At 39.7% G+C, this 23,449-nt stretch overlaps 1 protein-coding gene across 1 annotated transcript in view; it reads right to left on the reverse strand.

The window, feature by feature from the left end:
* MYO1D (myosin ID) overlaps positions 1 to 23,449 on the reverse strand; it is a 366,899-nt gene that overhangs the window by 157,637 nt on the left and 185,813 nt on the right. Inside the window, exon 17 of the mRNA XM_066263321.1 lies at positions 1,818 to 2,041. Coding sequence (XP_066119418.1) covers positions 1,818 to 2,041 — 224 coding nt within the window. The remainder of the gene's footprint in view (positions 1 to 1,817; positions 2,042 to 23,449) is intronic.

The raw sequence follows: 23,449 nt of genomic DNA on the forward strand, positions 1-23,449 counted from the left end.
AGCAATATGGAAATATCTTAAATAACAGCTTTATTAGTTTTTGTCAGCTATTAGTTAATATGTTTTCATTAATTTATTTTTCTGTGTGACAGAGAGAGAGAGATAGAGAGAGGGACAGACAGATAGGAAGGGAGAGAGATGAGAAGCATAAATTCTTCAGCACCTTAGTTGTTCATTGATTGCTTTCTTGTATGTACATTAACCAGGGGGCTACAGCAGAGTGAGTGACCCCTTGCTCAAGCCGGCAACCTGAGGGTTTCAAACCCAGGTCCTCTGCGTCCCAGTCCGACACTCTATCCACCACACCTGGTCAGGCTGTTTTCATTAATATTTTAAAACTTTTATAATATAATCTAGTTTTGTGAACCTCTTTTACTGTTCTTATCTAAGTATGAAATTCATAAGATAATAAATTACCTTCAGTATATCATCTTTTTATACTTAAAATGGTTACTAGGGCAGAGAGCGGATTGTTAAATTATTGAATCCCACCACTGCCTCATGCTGTCTCTTATGTTTGTCTACAAATACAAAGACAGAGATTTAAAAGAACAAAACTAACTGTTAATGAGTGGTCACTTCAGAGAAAGGAAATAAAATAGAGAGAGAGAAGAAGAGGTGTGGAGGATTTCAAATTTCTAGCCTATATTACTTTTATATTATTCTACTTTTTAAAAAATGAGCATATATTCATGTATCATTTCATTACTCTTTAGATTATGTAAAAAATGTAGCCTGCAGAGAGTACAATTCATGAAAAAAACTTACCTGCGGGTTAAAAAGGCTTCCAATATAACTAACATTTATAATATTATACCCGAGACCTGAGGTACTTTTGCTTTCAATAATTCTGTACAGTTTGACCTCTTTTTAAAAAATGAGCGACCTTTTCTTTTTTTCCAAAGAAAAAGCAAATGAGATATGCATTAAAGACTTTTCTTCCCATGCATTTTTCTTTGTCCTCTGATATCCACCACCAATTTACATTCACTACTTAATGACTGCACAGTGTTCTATGTGGAACACCCTGACAGCAAACAAGCACATCTGAGGACCATTAGCTTAGCTGATGTGATTAGACACCCACTCTTAAGACGCAGCTAAATATACTGGGTGCACACTGGCAACAAACAAGCTCAAAGAGGGAAAAGGAGCGATAAATAACTAAACACTAAGATTCAGGGCAGTTCATAAAAAAAACAACAACAAAGAAGAGATGGGAAGGTATCACATTTGACATGGGTGCTTATTTATTTTTAAAACCAGCCTGCTCCAACGCAGCTGTTTTCTTCCTTGCATTTTAAAATCACCTGGGAAACTTTTAAAAAGAATCTCTGCGTGGGCCCTCCTCCCCAGCTCCGTGACACAGAACCTTCTGGAGGTGGGACTTGGGCAGCAGCATGGATTATAAATTCCTCGTGAATTTAAGGCACAGCAGGGCAGACAACCACTGCTCTGAAAGAAGTAACAGAAATTCTAGTTTGAATTACATGCGGTGATTTTAACAGTTCTGTTTTGCAACCAGAAGAGAGTAGAGTCTGCATGCCAACAGTATCTTAAATATGGCTCGATCCAGGCGTAGGGGCACACTCCTGTCTATTGCCACAGGGAAAATATATCAGCAGTTCCATCATTTTGAGAGGGAGACAGAGGATGCCCTTTGAGAGAAAAATCCACAAAACTGGAGACAGAAAGTAAAAGAAAATGTCCTCACAGCAAAGAGCTGAGCCAGGATCATGGTCTACGAATTGCGATTTTATACTACCTATGAAGGGTGCCGCCTGACACGGATGCAGCACACACTGACTCGTGCTTACCTGTTAAAGATGGCTTGCAGGGCCTCCTCGAAACGGCGAAGAACTTTAGGAGGGGTTGGCCACTTCACGTGCTTCCCGTAGTCTCTCATGGTCTTGACGCCGTGGAAACGTCGGGCCACCTCGTGGATGTACGACTTCACTTTGTAGTGCCGGTAATACCTGATAATCGTCAGAGCGGCCCTGGTCCTCTTGTAGCGCATGCGGGCCAGGGTGCCCCGCCACACCTTCACAAGAGAGGAAAGAAAGGGGAAACGTTGCCCGCTGTCTTAGTAGATAACATGGACATCCTAGAAGCTCCTTTACTTATCAACTCCACTGGGGAACTTGCACGGGCCCTCCAAATCAGCCAGAGGCAAAGCACGTCAGTTCTGCCTGCCACCAACAGATGGCAGTGGGAGTTGGCCGTCACTTTGTTTCGACCGTGCATGTCTGTACCCTGGAGTGTGTGCTGGGTTTGAAACAGAGTCCTGTTTTAACTTGATTGTCATGAAAAGAAGAAAGCCAAACTGCAGATATCTCTGGATAAGTACATATTTTAAGAATGGTGAAAGGAAACAAGAGGAGTCAGAACCCAAAGCCATCAACACCCGTAGTTCTTTCATGAAACCTAGCTTTACATAGATTATATCCACTGACCACTAGCATTAATGTCATGTTGAATTTCCAAACTGATTTATACACCGCTCAGGCAGCCCCTCTCCCAGGTGCTATGTAAACTCCCAAGGATTTAGACGTATTCTTGGGGAAAGGGTAAAACAGGAGACAAAGATCATATGAATCTTTGCTAAAATCTTTACAGTGCTCAGAAATCATACAATACATAAATATCTCAATGGCAGCTTCATCCAAGCATGGGGAAGTTGGAGATACTTACCACACTTCCCCATGTATAAGATGCACCCTTTTTTGAGAAATTTGAGATCTAAAAACTAGGTGTGTCTTATACAGTGGCTGTAGTTCTTTTTTTTTTTTTTTTACTTGCATTCCCCACTTTTTCATGTGGATGAGGAGTTGTATGAATTTTATGATGAATAAAACTGGAGTTCAATAACTTTATGTAATACATTTTTTTTTTTCAAATTTAGGGCCCCCAAATTAAGGTGAATCTTATACATGGGGAAATACAGTATATATTTTTCAGGATCCTCTGTCCAGTTTCCAGCATTTCTCAATCTATCGTGTAACCTTCACCACTGGTTTTTGCCTCTACATGCTCTCCACCACGACCTGACTCTTTTCCATAGCATTTCCAGTAGAAACCCCTTTCTTCTCCTTTCTGCTGCTACAGTCACCAACACCCCAAACTACTCTGCTTTACAATTTTTTAAATTTGCATTTATTTATTTATTTATTTATTTATTTATTTATTTATTTATTTATGAGACAGAGAGAGAGAAACATTGATTTGTTGTTCCACCCATCCATGCACTTATTCGTTGGCTTTGCATGTACCCTGACCAGGGATTGAACCTGCAATCCTGGCATATCGGGACAACAACCCAACCGAGCTTCCCGGCCATGTCTAACTGCTTTGAAAATAAACTCCTTGTACACACTGCCGTCATGTTTCAGTTATTTGCTGCGGCTCCTTAAATGAGCATTTCAATTCTTAGGTTGATGGTATTACTTCTCTCCCTGCATTGGCCTCTTATGACCAAGATTTGCAACCTCTAGTTCAAAGCACACCATAGAGAGTCTCCAGACACCTTCAGGTTTTTTTTTTCCTTCTTAAGTCCTCATCTGTGCCCACTAGTTTCTCAGAAAAACTCATGCAACGCTTCTTTTATTCGGTCATTGTAGGTGTCTTCGTGCAAACTCATAAACTGGCACAGTGCATCTGCAATGTTCTTCTTTAGCACGCTGCACAATAAAGATAGGTCTGTTTGCACACTACATGTAGGGGACCCAAGGAGGAACTAACGGGTCAAGGAAAGCCATGGCACGGATGGGAAACATGGCATTGGAGCAATCTGTGATGGGAACCTAGAATTCATACAGTATAAACAGAATACACAGGGGCAGGGGGCAATAAAAACTAACTCCTCCTTGACTGTGGTCTCAGTACAGAATCCCTTTTTGGTCAAAATGGCTCTCTGTAGCCAAATCCATCTTGCAGATGGCTTTGCTACGCCTCCACCCAAGTGCTAAAATAAAGATCCCTTCTTTAGTATCTTGAAAAACCAAAAGAATACAATTACAGGGTGGAAGTCCGTGATTCAATTTCTTAAAGAAACACATTTTTCAAGTTTCATACTGTTTGTTGCCTTTTCTTTTTAAGAGAAAGAAAATTAAGACTCCCTGGAGCTATATCTATACAGGAAATCAATCTTTAATTTTCAAGGAGTGTTTTATGGAGCTTTTTATTAAAATGTTTTTGGTTGAAATCTTTAGTAATTTGGAAGAAAACATTTTATGAGTGCTTTTTAAAGCATAGGCTTTTTAATTTATTTTTCCAACCTTTAAAATTTCATCTGTGTTCTTGGTTTATGTAGGTGTTGCCTCGCAGAAAAACCAAGCACTGTAGAACAAAAATGTTACAAAAAAGACAGTAGCTCTTCTCCTTGCCCACCTGACCCTACCTTCCACCTCCCAGTTCCAGTCCACACAAACTATTTTAACTGCTTCTTTTGGTATTTACCAATAATACACATACTGTTATTTCTTGGTTGATCCTTTTAGACACTACTATTTACATTACAGAAGTTGGTCTTTTAGTTCTCTGCCATCACTCTATTATCATCCCAATAATTACAATAAAAATGTTAAAGTCAACAGTGTTTATATATTAACTATATTAAATATTGCACAAGTTACATAGTATATGTATTTCATATCATAAATTTGATCCACCACTGTACTAAGGTGTGCACGATGACTATCCTTTTCTTACTTTGCCAGGTAAGTTTGTTTTTACTTAGAGTTAACAGTTGTCTAATTTAAAAAGTCTGCTATAATCTACTCTCAACTTTTGCCAAATGCTCTAACAAATCCATCCAATGACCAGCAGTAATTTTCCAATTGTCAGGCGCATCAACTGAATCTTTTTCTTTGATATTACTTGTGTCCTTATACTCTTTAGGCCCACTGAGCTATTCTTATCCTGGAACTTAAAAAAATATTTTTTTTTATTGAGTTTATGGGGGTGACATTGGTTAACAAAATTATACAGGTCAGGAACACAATTCGACAACACACCATCTGTATCTGCATTGTGTTCACCACCCCAGGTCAGACCTTCTTCCATGATCGTCTAGCCCCTTTGACCTTCTTCCACCTCCTTCCCACCCCCTTTCTCTCTGCCTGCCCCACATGGTTGTGTGTGTCTGTAAGGGTTTTTTATGCTTAATCCCTTCACCTTTTTCACCCAGCCCCCCAACCTCCCTCCCCTCTGACAGCTGCCAGCCTGTTCTCCATATCTATGAGTCTGTTTCTGTTTGTTAGCTTATTTTGTTTATTAGATTCCACATGTAAGTGAAATCATAATGGTACCTGTCTTTTTCTGACTTGTTTATTTCACTTAGCATAATACTCTTCAGGTTGATCCATGCTGTCACAAACGGTGAGATTTCCTTCTTTTTGATGGCTGAGTAGTATTCCATCACATCATGGGACTTTTAAAACAACTATTCTGTGTTGGATCCTTGATTCCTGAGTTTACGTTTTTCTTTTTCTTGTATTCCTCCCTCTGGTAGCTTCCAAGAAAGGGTACACGGCCAGTAAATTTCTATTCTCTTTGAGAGTACAGAGCAGTTGCCTAACATGTTGTGTATTTGAGGGTTATAGGCGCAGAGTAGATGAAAACAGGCTCTGGACTCGAACTACCTGTGTTCAAATCCTGGCCCCACTTTTACCGTCTGGGTAAACGTGGGCAAGTTTCTTAATCCTTCTGTGCCTTGGTTCTCTTACTTGTAACCATGGGGATGATAACGATGCTTATCTTGCAGTGTTGTTGTGAGGATAAAAGGAGCTAATATACATGAAACTTAAAATAGTGCCTGACGGGTAGCTGGAACTCAATATGCATTGACTGTGACTATTTGAAATCTTTGTCTTCAGTAGGCTGTGCTTTTTTTGTATGTGCAGATTTTTTGCCTTAGTCTCATGTCTGTGTGACCTGGAAACTCTTTTATGAATGTGAGCCATTCCTTTTTAGCGTTCCATTTATCCCCAATCGTGTTTGATGGGGTATTATTTTATCCTTCCACGGATCATATGGACTGGATGTCCATGGTTCACAAGCCTCGTCCAGTCTTTTGGCTGCTCGGGAGCAGTGGAGAGACAGCAGGGGCTGTGGGCGGCTCTGGGTCATGGAGCGCCTTCCCTAATACAAATGAAATGAATGCATCAGAGGTTTGCTTTACTCCCTGGGGCTTTTGACTTGGCTGGGGACATTCTTTTTTCCATGTCTTGTGGAGCTTTTTCTCAGTTTGGCTGTAAAAATTATTCCTAATAGAGGCTTCCCTTATTCCTTGCCCACATATTGATGTATCAGAAGTAGAAAAGATGGTAAACTTTCTTGACTCTTCTTGCCTAAATGAAGACGTCTTCTCGATGGAAGAAAGGGTCCCCAATGAAGGAGTGGTCACCCCAAGACTTCCCTCTGGTATACCTTTATACTTAATGGCCGAGCCTTGAGAGGCAGTGAGACCTCTCAGAATTCCCTCCTTGTACTTCTCCGTGGTGCTGTCTTCTCTCTGAAGAACACACTCTTGTTTAGCACGTTCTTTCAACTTAGTTCAGTTTTTCTTTTTCTGGATGACACTTCTCAAAGTTTAGGGTAAAGAGCTGAGATCTCTTTTTGGTTTCAGGGCTGGTGGCATGTTCTTTGTTATTTTTACATTTTTGTTAATTTCAGCAAATTCGGGAGAAAGAAATTTTGCGAACCTGCAGTTTTATCAACTTTACCTGAACTCCTTTAGGCTTTTTTTTTTTAACATCAGAGAAAACACAGCACTGATAAATCAGAGGAGAATGATTCTATGCAAAAAATGATTCATGTATTTTTCTTATAACCTAAGCATATTTGGTATAAACACATATGCTTCTATAAAAGCATTGTGTCTGTGTGTGTGTGTAGAAAGGTTGTTGGTAGATTTTTCCACCAGGGGTCTGCAGGGTGGAATTTAAGATGTAAGACAGATTTTTCCATTTCCCTCTTGTTTAAAGCAACTTAAACTAGTGTTTTTTTAACCACTGGCCCTCGTCTAATATCAGTTTGCCAGAAATTTTGTGCTGGCCCATGAAAGAGTTAACCATCCTGAGTTGTATGAAGATTATAGAATCTATAACCATTGGGGCTATAGTCTTCATACAACATCAGGGTGGTTAACTCTTTGGTGGACTAGAACTGGTCTACAACAGCAGCTGAAAAAGCTTAAACTGCTAGGCTTTTCAAGGGTCCATACAAAGCTTACCTCTGTAGAGGACTTTGCCTGATGGTGGAACATCAAAAAGCAGAAAATTGTTATATTCAATAGGAAGATGCTTAATATTTGTTTGTATACACCTAGAGATTCAGCAAAAATCAAGGGAGCCAAAGGGCCCTCATTAAACAACATTAACACTAAAAGGGGAACGAATCTCACATTATATGCATTAGGATATGATGCAAAAGAGTGGAAGCTGAAAGGGATACAATGGCACCAGGGAAGGGAAGTCACGCAGAAGGGGTCCGGCAGACAGAACAACAATGGGCATGGCAGGAAGTCATTTCTCAGGGAGAAAAACGGAGAGGCAAACAGGCTGACTCAGAGGGAAATGAGGTACAGAAAGCATTAGAGCAACAGAGCACGCATCCTTGCTATTGAGTTTTGGATCCAATTCCTCTCCTCCGTACTTTTATTCCCAATAGTCAACTCTCAACACAGTAGCTGAAGAGATCTTTTTAAGACCAAAATCAGATCATGCCATTTTTCTGCTTAAAACCCTGCCACGGTTTTCCACTTCCTCAGAGTGAAAGTCAAAGTCCCTTTCCTGTCCAACCAGGCCCACAATATGGTACTGTTGTGTCCTTGCCTCCCACTGTTCTCTCCCTTCGCTCTGGCCACACTGGGCCCCCTGCTGCACCCTGCACAGGCTGGGTTCCCTCTTGTAACAGGGCCTTGTGCTAGCTGTCCTTCTGGAACAATCTTCCTGCGGACGTCACACGACGAACTGCTTCACTGCTCTGAGTCCCTGCTCGGTTGTCACCTGCCCAGTGAGACTGGCCCTGACCACCCACTTAAAACTTCAGCTTGTCTCTACCCTCTCCTCTTGGACCTCTCCATTTTCCTTACCATGTTCTATTTTTTTCTCTTGCCTCCAGCATGAACATCTTCCAACATATTGTGTAATTCACCTATGACTGTATTGTTGATGCTCTCCCCACACCGGAATCAAAGCTCTGCTGGGCTAGGGTTCTTTGTTTCTTCTACTCACAGATAGATCTCCACTGCCTAGAACAATGCCAAGGACATAGCAACCACTCAATTGCATTTGCTGAATAAACGAACGCTTCCAACTCCACCTTCCCAGCCTGATACTGAATCTTTCATTTTGGCTGTTATGTTTTCCATTTGTATGAGCTCATTCTTGTTCTTCACATGTTCCTTTCAAAAAACATGTGCTCTTGTTTTGCAAAAGCAACAGCTCATTCTTCCTCTCGGAGTAGATGAACCATGGTTTTACTTTGTACGCAGCTCCGTCTGTCTTGGTCTTAGCCTTTTGTGTGAGAGGACTTTCTGAAAAGTCTGGGTTGGTCTTAGCCTTTTGTGTGAGAGCACTTCCTGAAAAGTTTGGGGCACCTTGGCCATCCATGCACTGAAGAGGGAACTTCACTACAGGGTGAACAGGTGGGACCAACTATCTGTGGGGGACTCCAGAATGTCCACATCTTAAACTGTTTTGCTGCCAGAATTCTGAGTGAAGATGGAAGGCAGGAATCCTCAGTACTGTGACCTTCACTTGATTTCCTTGGCCTCAATATGGTACCTGACACCTCTTCTCCACTCTGCCCGGTGTCCCTACGCCCAGAGTTTCTTCAGAGTAAGCTTCTTGTCTTGTAAGAGAACGAGACTGAGGTAGTCACTGTGATTTGTGAGACCTGGGAGGAGACCTGGGCATTTAATTGGTCTTTATACAGATTTCCAACCAAACTGCTTCTTCAGCTCTACTCCTCATCCCTACCTACAGAGGTGGTCCCTCCTGCTCCTGAATCTTTCTAGGGCCCTCTGGTTGGGCGGACTGGCTTGCTTGTCTGTCTTCTCTGTAGGCACTTAGATTTCAGCTTTCTCCACTTGCTTAGAGGAGTAATTACACGTCCACTTATTTCCAAAATTATGCAGACATCCCTTGTCTACTATTGTTTCCACCACACTTCTATGTGTCCTAAGGGGGTTTCTCTAATTTTTACCCCTTACCGCTTACTCATTTATGGGTTTTGAGAGGGAGTGGATATAAACACAATCTATCATGTTTAACCAGAGGTTTTATAATGCCATCTTAATTCTGCCGAGTTTTCTTCTGGTGCCTGCTTCCTTGGTGGTCAGGCACATCAAAGCAACATCTGGCAGTCATGAAAAGTATAAGATAGACTTTGGAAAAAATGCAGAATTCTAGGTGACGTTCTACTAAGAAATAGGTCTATTACATATCTCCAGTTTGGTCTCAGAAATGAACACAGACCAGCTTTCTTGTTGTTGTTGTTGTTGTTTTTTAATCTAGTTCTCCATGTTTTGTTTTTGCTTGTTTTCTAGTCATTATTGGTGTTAGGCCTTTCTGTCCTCTTCTCAGGGGGCTCCCTGGTGCTCTGAATTGGATGTTCTCTTGGTTTCTACAAACAGAAGCTTCAAAATTTCAGCTTCCCAGGCCCTCCATGCCTACGGACAATTTTTGGGAGAAGTGTCTTTCTTTTATTCTAAATGTCAGTTCCCCATATAGTTATTCTGGGAGATGCCTCACAGTGTATGGCTGTTAAACAGCGGTGGTAGAAGAGAATTTATTTTGGTATTAGGTTGAGCTCTGAGCACACTATAAAGTATACAAACCCTATCTTTGGTGTCCACCTACCTCGTCAAGTTAGAATATAATTGCTTCCTATTTGGGATATTCCATGATTGATTAATGAAGGCTTGGTTCCCTCTAGGAGTAATTTTAAAGGAAGACTCAAAGACAGAAAAATCTTCCTGAGCTACTCCTCTTTAACTCAAAATATCACTATAAGAGACAAAATGAATAAAGATCTGGCATGCTATTTTTAAAATAGCAGTTTAATAGGTACCAGGAAGAAAATAAGACCCAGTGGACATAATTTGTAGGTTCTTAGCATAATTCTTGACATAAAATCCCTTAGTTTTATAGATAAATTAATAGCATTTTGAAATGACCTAGGAGGCCCTGGCCAGTGGCTCAGTGAATAGAGTGTCGACCTGGAGTAAGTACATCCTGGGTTCAATCCCCAGTCAGGGTGCACAGGAGAAGTGACTGTATGCTTCTCTCCACCTTCCTTCTCCCCCTTCTCTCCTTCTTCTCCTCCCAGAGCCAGTGAACTGCTTGGTTTGAGCATGGCCCAAGACACTGAGGATAGCTCCATTGGTCTGAATGCATCAGTCTCAGGTGCTAAAAATAGCTCATTACTTGAGCATAATCCCCAGATGGGGTTGCCGGGTGGATCCCAGTTGGGGTGCATGCAAGAGTCTGCCTATCTCCCCTCCTCTCACCTAAAAAAGGAAAAAAAACCCCAAAATAACTGACCTAGGGGAAAATTAAGAAGTAATGAAATAACCATATCTTTAGTCAATAAACAAATTAAAACTAGTAAAATACAGCGACTCACAAAAACAACAAGAACAAAAATAAACCCCAGCATGTGAGCCTGACCCTTAGAAGCTGTGCTGGTGAACTTAACCATGTGTGTGTTGGGGGATGTGTGCCTGGTGGAGTGTAATTAGTAATGACACCCCTGAACTGCTTTAATCTTGGTCTAGGTCCCTGGTTGGCAAACTGTGGCTCACGAGCCACATGCAGCTCTTTGGCCCCTTGAGTGTGGCTCTTCCACAAAATACCACAAGTGGGCGCTACTTTGATAAGGAATGTACCTACCTATATAGTTTAAGTTAAAAAAATTTGGCTCTCAAAAGAAATTTCAATCATTGTACTGTTGATATCTGGCTCTGTTAATGAGTTTGCCGACCACTGGTCTAGGTAGACTAACTTGCCAAGTTAGTTGACATATGAACCTTCATTTAGGACTCATACATTTTATATATGGCCTTGTCTAGATCTATTAGCCTGGCTATTTTTTTTAGTGCATTCAATTGTTGGCTATTAATGATTTTTTCTTTACTATGATGATGCCATATCTGATGATGCCATACCCCCTTGTAACTGTAACATCAAGAAGCAATTGAATCTCTTGGTCAATTACTATCAGAAGACCAGTTCAACATGAACTCTGTCAACACCCAAATTACAACTGTTTTGAAGACAAATGAAAACAAAATTACTCTAACCCACAGATTAAGTCAATCTGATGGGCCTTTCAGGATTCAGTCTTGATCAAAAGTAAATAGTGTGCTAAAGTGGTTGCTTTCTTTTGTTTGGTTTGCTCTCTTAAAAAAGAAGGTACAAAACTGAGAACTCATTGTCAAAATCTCTCAGGTTAAGTAAGGCTTTTTCAAAATTGCTTTCTGACACAGAACTACAGAGTTCTGGCCAAGTGTTTGGGCATTTGAGTGGATCCAGTGAGGAATTTGGGGATGTTTAGAATTTGTCTGAAGGTGCATACTACCTTGTCAAACCCCAGGACTACCTCTATCTAATGCCAAGGTGGTTCACCATTTGGTCAGGGGGCAGGGGGCTTTTACCTTGTGTAACAAATATGCTGACATTTCTTCCTTTATGCCTAGCATCTAAAAAATGCAGAACTCCTTAAAAAAAAAAAACCCAAAAAACTAGTATACCTTTGCTTCGGATGCTTACAAATGATCTCAATTTTGAATAGTTCCTTAGATTACTCAAAAAACTCAGATAACAACTGACATTTGAAAAGACCAGCCAAAGTGCCTCCTCACATTCATTTCTCTTTTTTCCTACCTTCCCCCCCTTTTTAAGATTTATTGATTTTACAGAGAGAAGAGAGGTGACTAGAAGTATCAACTCATAGCTGCTTCAGTTTAGTTGTTCATTGATTGCTTGTACTATGTGCCTTGACCCGGCAAGGCCAGGGTTTCAAACCAGCGACTCAGCATTCCAGGTCAATGTTCTAACCATTGTGCCGCACAGGCCAGGCACTATAGAGTTTCAAAGTGAATGCTGGGATGGAGGGCCTTTGAAATGCTCCCTGAAAAAGGAGTTCCATTTTCAATATGTTTGGGAAAGCTGCACTGAGACTCCTTTTTGGAGCTTCACAATGCATGTTAGCATATTAAAAGTTCTGAGAAGTTCTATGTAAATAATCTGGTTTTAATTTTGTTCAGCAGAACTTTAGAAATATGATTGTAGAATCCTTTGTATACAGATTACTCATTTATTTTGAAGTGGGTCAAGATATGCCATCCCAAAATATGCCACTGTGGTGTAGCAAGTATTTTGAGTGTTTGTTCATGCTACAAGAATTTCCCCAATTTCTTCTTGTACATGTGGTTTCCCTAGGCAATACGAAGGAAAACAGGAAATGATGTCCTAGGAAAACCCAAAATGTCTATGAGATAACTGAGAAACAACTACAACCAATGCCTTAAAAGGTAAGTTATGGCCAAACGCCACAACCCACAACGACTTAACGAAGCTTGAATTCCTCCGCCACACAGCTAGGCTGTTTCCGGGAAGTCCAGCACTGCTTGGCGGACAGCTCCCGGGCTGGCGTGCGGGGCTGCCGAGAAGAATTCGGCCCTGGAAGGAGAGGCCAGCATCCCCCGGGGACTACTGGGAATATCGGGCAGGCAAACTTTGCAGGCTTCACGTTTTTTTTGCCTGTAAAGCAAGGTTTTACACTAGATGACTTATTAGGGCACCCACTAGTATATACTATCAGAATAGCTACTGATGAGCAAAAATTTTTAAATGTTACTTCAGAGGCTATACAAGTGTGCAAGGAAGTGACAACCACTATCTTAGATTTTCTTCTGATTACACTTCTTACCCCTTAGGGAAGGGACAGAAAACATTATTTCACTATATGTGCCAGGCCTTGTGCTAGACATCAGACATGCATTAAAAATAGGTACTTTTTTTTTTTTTTTTTTTAAAAACAGCAAACTTCTCTTTAATTTCTAATGCACAATAACATATGGAATTACATTTTCTAACATAGTTTTTTTTCTTTTTAATAAATTTTTATTAATGGTAATGGGATGACATTAATAAATCAGGGTACATATATTCAAAGAAAACATGTCTAGGTTATTTTGTCATCAAATTATGTTGCAAACCCCTCGCCCAAAGTCAGATTGTCCTCCGTCACCCTCTATCTAGTTCTCTGTGCCCCTCCCCCTCCCCCTAACTCTCTCCCTCCCTCCCTCCCATGTCCTCCCTCCCCCCCCCACCCTTGGTAACCACCACACTCTTGTCCATGTCTCTTAGTCTCATTTTTATGTTCCACCAATGTATGGAATCATGTAGTTCTTGTTTTTTTCTGATTTGCTTATTTCACTCCTTATAATGTTATCAAGATCCCACCATTTTGCTGTAAATGATCTGATGTCATCATTTCTTATGGCTGAGTAGTATTCCATAGTGTATATGTGCCACATCTTCTTTATCCAGTCTTCTATTGAAGGGCTTTTTGGTTGTTTCCATATCTTGGCCACTGTGAACAGTGCTGCAATGAACATGGGGCTACATGTGTCTTCACGTATCAATGTTTCTGAGGTTTTGGGGTATATACCCAGTAGAGGGATTGCTGGGTCATAAGGTAGTTCTATTTGCAGTTTTTTGAGGAACCACCATACTTTCCTCCATAATGGTTGTACTACTTTACAGTCCCACCAACAGTGAATGAGGGTTCCTTTTTCTCCACAGCCTCTCCAACATTTGCTATTACCCGTCTTGTTGATAATAGCTAATCTAACAGGGGTGAGGTGGTATCTCATTGTAGTTTTGATTTGCATTTCTCTAATAACTAATGAAGCTGAGCATCTTTTCATATATCTGTTGGCCATTTGTATCTCTTCCTGGGAGAAGTGTCTGTTCATGTCCTCTTCCCATTTTTTTATTGGATTGCTTGTTTGTTGTTGAGTTTTATGAGTTCTTTGTAAATTTTGGATATTAGGCCCTTATCTGAGCTGTCGTTTGAAAATATCAGTTCCCATATAGTTGGCTGTCTGTTTATTTTGATATCAGTTTCTCTTGCTGAGCAAAAACTTTTAATTCTGATGTAGTCCCATTCATTTATCTTTGCCTTCACTTCTCTTGCCATTGGAGTCAAGTTCATAAAATGTTCTTTAAAACCCAGGTCCATGATTTTAGTACCTATGTCTTCTTCTATGTACTTTATTGTTTCAGGTCTTATATTTAGGTCTTTGATCCATTTTGAATTAATTTTAGTACACGGGGACAGGCTGTAGTCGAGTTTCATTCTTTTGCATGTGGCTTTCCAGTTTTCCCAACACCATTTGTTGAAGAGGCTTTCTTTTCTCCATTGTGTGTTGTTGGCCCCTTTATCAAAGATTATTTGACCATATATATGTGGTTTTATTTCTGGGCTTTCTATTCTGTTCCATTGGTCTGAGTGTCTATTTTTTTGCCAATACCATGCTGTTTTGATTATCGTGGCCCTATAATATAGTTTAAAGTCAGGTATTGTAATGCCCCCAGCTTCATTCTTTTTCCTTAGGATTGTTTTGGCTATTCGGGGTTTTTTATAGTTCCATATAAATCTGATGATTTTTTGTTCCATTTCTTTAAAAAATCTCATAGGGATTTTGATGGGAATTGCATTAAATTTGTATATTGCTTTGGGTAATATGGCCATTTTGATTATATTTATTCTTCCTATCCAAGAACAAGGAATATTTTTCCATCTCATTGTATCTTTTTCGATTTCCCTTAACAATGCTTTGTAATTTTCATTATATAGGTCCTTTACGTTCTTTGTTATGTTTATTCCTAGGTATTTTATTTTTTTTGTTGCAATCGTGAAGGGGATTATTTTTTTGAGTTCGTTTTCTAATATTTCATTGTTGGCATATAGAAAGGCTATGGACTTTTGTATGTTAATTTTGTATCCTGCGACCTTACTGTATTGGTTTATTGTTTCTAATAATCTTTTTGTGGAGTCCTTCGGGTTTTCGATGTATAGGATCATATCATCAGCAAAAAGTGATAGCTTTACTTCTTCTTTTCCGATATGGATGCCTTTTATTTCTTTGTCTTGTCTGATTGCTCTGGCCAGAACTTCTAGCACCACGTTGAATAAGAGTGGAGAGAGTGGACAACCCTGTCTTGTTCCTGATTTAAGGTAGAAAGTCCTCAGTTTTATGCCGTTTAATAGGATGTTGGCTGATGGTTTATCATATATGGCCTTTATCATGTTGAGATATTTTCCTTCTATACCCATTTTGTTGAGAGTCTTAAACATAAAATTGTGTTGTATTTTATCAAAAGCCTTTTCTGCATCTATTGATAAGATCATGTGGTTTTTGTTCTTTGTTTTGTTGATATGGTGTATTACGTTAACCGTTTTGCGTATGTTGAACCATCCTTGAGATTCTGGGATGAATCCCACTTGATCATGATGTATTATTTTTTTAATATGTTGTTGTATTCGGTTTGCCAGTATTTTGTTTAGTATTTTAGCATCTGTATTCATTAGAGATATTGGTCTGTAGTTTTCTTTCTTTGTGCCATCCTTGCCAGGTTTTGGTATGAGGGTTATGTTGGCCTCATAAAATGTGTTTGGAAGTATTGCTTCTTCTTCAATTTTTTGGAAGACTTTGAGTAGAATAGGAACCAAGTCTTCTTTGAATGTTTGATAGAATTCACTAGTATAACCGTCTGGGCCTGGACTTTTATTTTTGGGGAGATTTTTAATAGTTTTTTTCTATTTCCTCCCTGCTGATTGGTCTGTTTAGGCTTTCTGCTTCTTCTTGACTCAGTCTAGGAAGGTTGTATTGTTCTAGGAATTTATCCATTTCTTCTAGATTGTTGTATTTGGTGGCATATAATTTTTCATAGTATTCTACAATAATTCTTTGTATTTCTATGATGTCTGTGGTGATCTCTCCTCTTTCATTTTGGATTTTATTTATTTGAGTCCTGTGTCTTTTTTCCTTGGTGAGTCTTGCCAAGGGTTTGTCAATTTTGTTGATCTTTTCAAAGAACCAGCTCCTTGTTTTATTGATTTTTTCTATAGTTTTTCTGTTCTCTATTTCATTTATTTCTGCTCTGATTTTTATTATCTCCTTTCTTCGGCTGGTTTTGGGTTGTCTTTGTTCTTCTTTTTCTAGTTCCTTAAGGTGTGAAGTTAAGTGGTTTACTTCGGCTCTCTCTTGTTTGTTCATATAGGCCTGAAGTGATATGAACTTTCCTCTTATTACTGCTTTTGCTGCATCCCAGAGATTCTGATATGTCGTATTTTCATTTTCATTTGTCTGTATATATCTTTTGATTTCTGCGCTTATTTCTTCTTTGACCCATTCATTTTTTAGAAGTATGTTGTTTAGTTTCCACATTTTTGTGGGTTTTTCCCCCTCTTTTTTGCATTTGAATTCTAGTTTCAAGGCTTTATGATCAGAAAATATGCTTGGTACAATTTCAATTTTTCTAAATTTGCTGATATTGTCTTTGTGGCCCAACATATGGTCAATTCTTGAGAATGTTCCATGTACACTAGAGAAAAATGTATACTCTGTCGCTTTGGGATGAAGTGTCCTGTAGATGTCTATCATATCCAGGTGTTCTAGTATTTCGTTTAAGGCCACTATATCTTTATTGATTCTCTGTTTGGATGACCGATCTAGAGCCGTCAGCGGTGTATTGAGGTCTCCAAGTATGATTGTATTTTTGTTAGTTTTTGTTTTAAGGTCAATAAGTAGCTGTCTTATATATTTTGGTGCTCCTTGGTTTGGTGCATATATATTAAGGATTGTTATGTCTTCTTGATTCAACTTCCCCTTAATCATTATGAAATGACCATTTTTGTCTCTGAGTACTTTTTCTGTCTTGTAGTCAGCATTATTAGATATGAGTATTGCTACACCTGCTTTTTTTTGGGTGTTGTTTGCTTGGAGTATTGTTTTCCAGCCTTTCACTTTGAATTTGTTTTTATCCTTGTTGCTTAGATGTGTTTCTTGTAGGCAGCATATAGTTGGATTTTCTTTTTTAATCCATTCTGCTACTCTGTGTCTTTTTATTGGTAAGTTTAATCCATTTACATTTAGTGTAATTATTGACACTTGTGGGTTCCCTACTGCCATTTTATAAATTGCTTTCTGTTAGTTTTGTATCTAGTTTGATTCTTCTCTTTTGTTTTTCTATCATTTGTTTTTGTTTGTTTGTGTTCCATACTTCTTTCCTCTGTTGCTACCTTTTTTAAGTCAAAAATAGGTACTTTTAAAGCAGTTATTCTTGACATCATATTTGTATAGCACTGTTATAGGTTTCTCTTAAAACTAATTACCACAGAGAAAGCAGGAAATACATCTGACATAAGTTTCTTTAAGTCACTCATTAATATGCTTTGCTGGCAATGCCTGGCTTTGAGAAACAATCACCTTTCAGATCTAGGAACCAGTTTCTACAGAGGAATGCTATTAACACACACAGCTCTTGCAAGTAGCCCAGCTCTGGCTATAGGCAGTGGATGGTGGTGCCTGCAGGGCTTGGCCAAGTGTTGCTCAACAGAGCCCTGAGTCCTGACATGCCATCAGTCACTAGTGTTCACTATGATGGTGATGCAGGGTGAAGATGCTTTCTGAAACTTGGGGGAAAGGAATAATATGGAAAAGGGCCCTTGGGTTTCTTAGGGTCAACATCAAATATGCTTCCTCTTTTCATTATCTTGTCATAGGTTGTAACTAGTGGAGAAATGGCAGGATAAGAAAAACTACCCTTATTAAAAGGAAGAACAAACACTTTTTCAACAGTTCAAGCTTCTACAGTTCAAGTTGAATATAATATTAGAAGACTATTACTGGTCACAGCTCAATTACAACAGGAAAAATAGACTGAGTTGTTTGGGTGCATGGTTTATCATAATACTAGGTGACACATGTGATTAGAGTAGTAAGTAGCTCATGCTAGAATAATGTGATGATATAATAAATGTTACTACTTACAGAAAAGTCTAGAAACAATAAAATGCTAGATTTGCTCAATAATATTTAGGTTTTATATCTGTACACATAGTTATAATTATCTTTATTACTGACAATTTTACCAGAAACATAACTTTGTATTTATAAATCTAACATATCCTACTACCTGATCTATTTCTTCCCCAAGAAATGTTTTATAACACAGTATTTGAAAACTGAGGTGTCTTCATCCTATATCCATCAAGTCAGCACTGATCTAAAATGATGTCAACAGGAATACGACTAATTCTTCAACTAGCTTCTCTGGAATTGATTTTGAAAATAAATTTAGCCTGGCCAGGCGGTGGCACAGTGGATGGGGCATCGGACTGGGATGTGGAGGACCCAGGTTCGAGACCCCGAGGTCGCCAGCTTGGGTGCGGGCTCATCTGGTTTGAGCAAGGCTCACCAGCTTGGACCCCAGGTTGCTGGCTCCAGCAAGGGGTCACTCAGTCTGCTGAAGGCCTGCAGTCAGGACACGTTTGAGAGGGCAATCAATGAACAACTAAGATGTTGAAACGCGCAATGAAAAACTGATGATTGATGCTTCTCATCTCTCTCCATTGCTGTCTGGATGTCCCTATCTATCCCTCTCTCTGACTCAATCTCTGTCTCTGTAAAAAATAAATAAATGAAAATTTAAAAAAATAAATAAATTTATATATTATAAATAAATTTATTTATAAATAAATTTATATATTGTTATCAGTCATCTGTAATCCTTTCTTGCATACTTTTTAAAAAATCCATTTTCTTTGGTTTGCCTCTTTTATTGATCTGTATGAGCTCTTTATAAATTAAGAAAGTCACCCTTTTGTCATTAATGTTTTAAATATTTTTTTCCAGTATGCCAATGATCTCTTGACACTGTGTATGGCATACTGCCACACAGAAGTTGTTTAAAAACTGTATTATTCAAGTGCATTCATTTTTCTTTCATGGTTACATATACATTCTATACAAGACTGAGATCATATCATAATCATAAAGTACTTTACAATGCTTTTAACTTGCTATATCAGGTACATTTTCCTGTGTGATCAGATATCCTCCCATAATGTGATTCTGAGTGGCTTCACAGTACTCAGACAGATGCATGTGATGCAGTTAATTAACCCTTACTGTAAGGTATTTTTAGTGTTTTCTATTTTTTTCTTTTTCTTTATTTTTCCAAAGTGAGAAGCGGAGGGAGGAGGCAGACAGACAGACTCCCTGCATACGCCCGACCGGGATCCACCTGGCAAGCCCATCAGGGGGCTCTGCCCATCTGGGGCATTGCTCCGCTGCAATCGGAGCCATTCTAGTGCCTGAGGCAGAGGCCATGGAGCCATCCTCGGTTCCTGGGCCAACTTTGCTCCAATGGAGCCTTGGCTGTGGGAGGGGAAGAGAGAGATAGAGAGAAAGAAGAAGGGGAAGGGTGGAGCAGATGGGCGCTTCTCCTGTGTGCTCCAGCCAGGAATCGAACCTGGAACTTCCACACGCCGGGTTGACGCTCTACAGCTGAGCCAACTGGCCAGGACAGCGTTTTCTATTTTTTAGTAGTATCACTGTATATAAATTCCTGGACACAGGTGATTTATGGCAAAGTTCTAGAAAAGAATTGCTATTGTGACCCATTTATGTTTTTAACTGCCCCATTAACTCAAATACTACCTGTTTCCAAAATCTGCCATGTGAATACTTAAGAATTAACTCAATTGATAAAATAATATATTGTTGCTATGATTAAATTGCTTTGATTATGTTCTCCAACTTTTTTAAGTTCACTAGCTATTTGAGAATTTTTTTGTGAAGTCTCTCTTCTTTCCTTTTCTTTGCCAATTACATAATGATTTGGAAGGGCTTTTCATACATGAAATAAGCTAATCTTTTATTATATTTACAAAGATTTCATAGCATTTTGCCTTTACCATCTCCTGGCCATGATTATTTGGTTCAGGTCAATAAAACATGAGAAGAGTTTTGCAAAGTGTTTTCGAGAAAGAAAATGTTCTCACTTTTCAGAGATAATGTCCAAAAACTTCTAGAAGTGACTCCCTGAACAAGAAGGAAAAGCAGTGGCTGCTGAAACTGTTAGCCACTGTGCCACAAGGGGGAGCCGCACTTAGAATGAAGATGACCCCAAAGAAGGACTAATAGCCTTCCCGCTTACTGAAAGAAATCCATGCTACATTCTATGCCAGTTTGAATCGCATTTTCATTTCTTCCTTTTAATTTTTTTTGGGCCAACTGAACACGTGATATTGTGGCATTTTTTGAGAAACAAGTTTTAAATATTTATTCAGGGATACCTATCAATCTTTGTCTTTATGAATTTATTTTTATATGGCTGTATGTAGAAAGGCCTTCTCTACTTTAAAATCAAGTATGTGCCTGTAAAATTGTTTTGTTAAAGTGTAATCTTTATGGGGGGGGAGACTGAATCACAAGTAGGAGAGAGCCTTTATTTTACAAAGACTTGATGAATGGCAGGAGACTGTGTTCATTCCAGTAGATTATCTATATTTGAAGGTGTGTGAAATGACCACTAAAACCTCTGGATTTTTTGAAGTGCAGATGAGTTATCAGATACAGTCTGAGTATGATAGGGAAAAATGGGCTAAAGGTCAGACTCACATGAATGGTCATCTCCCACCTGGTTGGGCATTAAGAAAAGTTAGTACTGAAAACCTTTTTGAGGGTGTCTCCTTTTAAAAGTGCTGCAGAAAGCCCCTAGGTAGTAATCAGGGGAACTATGTACATGTACACACACACACACACACACACACACAAACACACACACACACTTACTTGATTGCAAAAGGCATAAGCTATAATGAAAAGAGTATATATATACTATCAGTTTTAATATACCAGTCATAATAAATCACCAGTTTTATTCCAAGCCAGAGAAAGCATATCTTGGATTCAGAGAGTAAGTCAGACTGCTTTTCAAATGGACAGCAGCGTGAGACTGCCTAAGAAGGTCTTTCTGGATGTGAAACTTGGAAATATTTTAGGATCATCAAAACCTACCCTTCTGTTTGGCTGTTTTCATTCATTTCAGCTGGCTTGTGACCCATATTTCATGGGACTTCCCTAGCCAGCTGCCCTCCAGGCATCCTTCTAGAAGACTGAAACCCCAATTCTAGCTGCACAGGGGTACAGGCACAGACCTGTAGCTGGACCTGGAAGGAATGGATGTGCACCAGTAACAAAAAGGGACAGCACCGCACACACGGTAGTGACATCGCTTAAAATGCCTTCCCAACGGCCCAGCCTCTTACTTATGTATTTCCCTCTGCCAATCAATCTTCTCTCCTGGAAGTTGTCTTGGAGTCAGAGCCTTCTCGTTCTTCAGCTCTCAGCTTGACGCCACCTCCTCAGAGAAGTCTCCCCTGGCAGGCCTGTCTAAAATACATTTCCCTTCTCCTCTGAATGACGGGCTCATCAGCCCTTCCTCTCCTTCGTAACAGTCACACAATTTGTAATTGTCTGTGGACTGATTTTTGTCTCACTCGACTAGAATGCTTCATGAGGACAAAGCTATTTCTATTATATTCATCACTGTTTCCAAACAGTACCTAGCAATAAACACATTTTTTTTGACTAAATATGTATCGGCTTGAATAAACTAAATATACTAAAAGTTTAAAAGGAGACATACTTATCTGTGAAAAAAAAGTTCCCCCAGACTGTTTTATATCTAAGAAAGGCTCAGTGATCTTGGGGTTTTTTTTGTTTGTTTGTTTTTTGTATTTTTCCGAAGTTGGAAACGGGGAGGCAGTCAGACTCCCGCATGCGCCCGACCAGGATCCACCCGGCACACCCACCAGGGGGTGATGCTCTGCCCATCTGGGGCGTTGCTCTGTTGTTTACCAGAGCCATTCTAGCACCTGAGGCAGAGGCCATAGAGCCATCCTCAGCACCCGGGCCAACTTTGCTCCAATGGAGCCCCAGCTGCGGGAGGGAAAGAGAGAGACAGAGAGGAAGGAGAGGGGGAGGGGTGGAGAAGCAGATGGGCGCTTCTCCTGTGTGCCCTGGCTGGGAATTGAACCCGGGACTCCTGCATGCCAGGCTGATGCTCTACCACTGAGCCAACCAGCCAGGGCTTATCTTGGGGTTTTTAAGAACTCACTTGAAAGAAACAGCGCATCCTGTTACACAACTGTGAAGATGAACTGAGCAAATAAGGAAATGTTCAAGAAGAAATACATGACAGCCGCCACACAGCTCCCAAGTCTTAATTTCAAAGTCAATGCTGGTAATTTCAGAGCAGTCTAGCATGGCTAAGCATCACCTGGAAAAAATGCTGCCCATGTGCACAACACAATGCATGAAAAAGTCTCATTTTCAGTGAAGATTCCTCTTACATTAAAAGAATTTTACTACAGATGTAAAATGTTCATCTAAAGTAAGTTGGTTTTGCTGTAGCTATACAAATGTGGATATCCTAAATTAATTTCTTCTTTCCTATTTATTCCAGTTATAGGATTTTTCATGAAAAAAAAAGTCCTTCTGCCTTTTCTTCTTTTTTTTTTGTGACAAGAAAACACCTCAGCAACACTGCATCTTATCAAGTGATCAAAAAAAGAATGTGAGAAAGTACATCCTTATTCTCTCTCTCGAAGTCAGTGAGACTAAGAGCAAGCCCATAAATTCTGTGTATTATTCTTTTTTTCCACCAGGCCTGTGAAAATGGTATAATTCCTCTATTACTGGAATGAGACAAAAGAAGAAAATAAACTAGACTGAGAAATTCTATCAAATTAAAATATAAAAATATTGCACACTGGTTCTCAAATGAACAAAAATCAGATTCCAATTAATACATAAGAAACCAACTCTTGCCTGACCAGGCAGTGGCGCAGTGGATGGAGCATCGGACTGGGATGCGGAAGGACCCAGGTTCGAGACCCCGGCGTTGCCAGCTTGAGTGCGGGCTCATCTGGCTTGAGCAAAAAGCTCACTAGCATGGACCCAAGGTCACTGACTCGAGCGGGGGGGTTACTCAGTCTGCTGAAGGCCTGCGGTCATGGCACATATGAGAAAGCAATCAATGAACAACTAAGGTGTCGCAACGAAAAACTGATGATTGATGCTTCTCATCTCTCTCCGTTTCTGTCTGTCTGTCCCTATCTATCCCTCTATCTGACTCTCTCTCTGTCCCTGTAAAAAAATAAATTAAAAAAAAAAAAGAAACCAACTCTTGGTTAGATTACTCAGATAACCTAGCTATTCCAATTTATAGACCCAAGATACATGAATTAACACACCTTTGGCTTTAACTCAGCAGCCAACGGGAATGCCCTGTTCACTTCTCAACCTGAGAGACTACCCAGGAAAAAATATTCTGTTTTTCCAAAGGGGCAGAAAAGCTTT

The sequence above is a fragment of the Saccopteryx bilineata genome, chromosome 2 (assembly GCF_036850765.1).
Source record: "Saccopteryx bilineata isolate mSacBil1 chromosome 2, mSacBil1_pri_phased_curated, whole genome shotgun sequence".
Lineage (NCBI taxonomy): Eukaryota > Metazoa > Chordata > Mammalia > Chiroptera > Emballonuridae > Saccopteryx > Saccopteryx bilineata.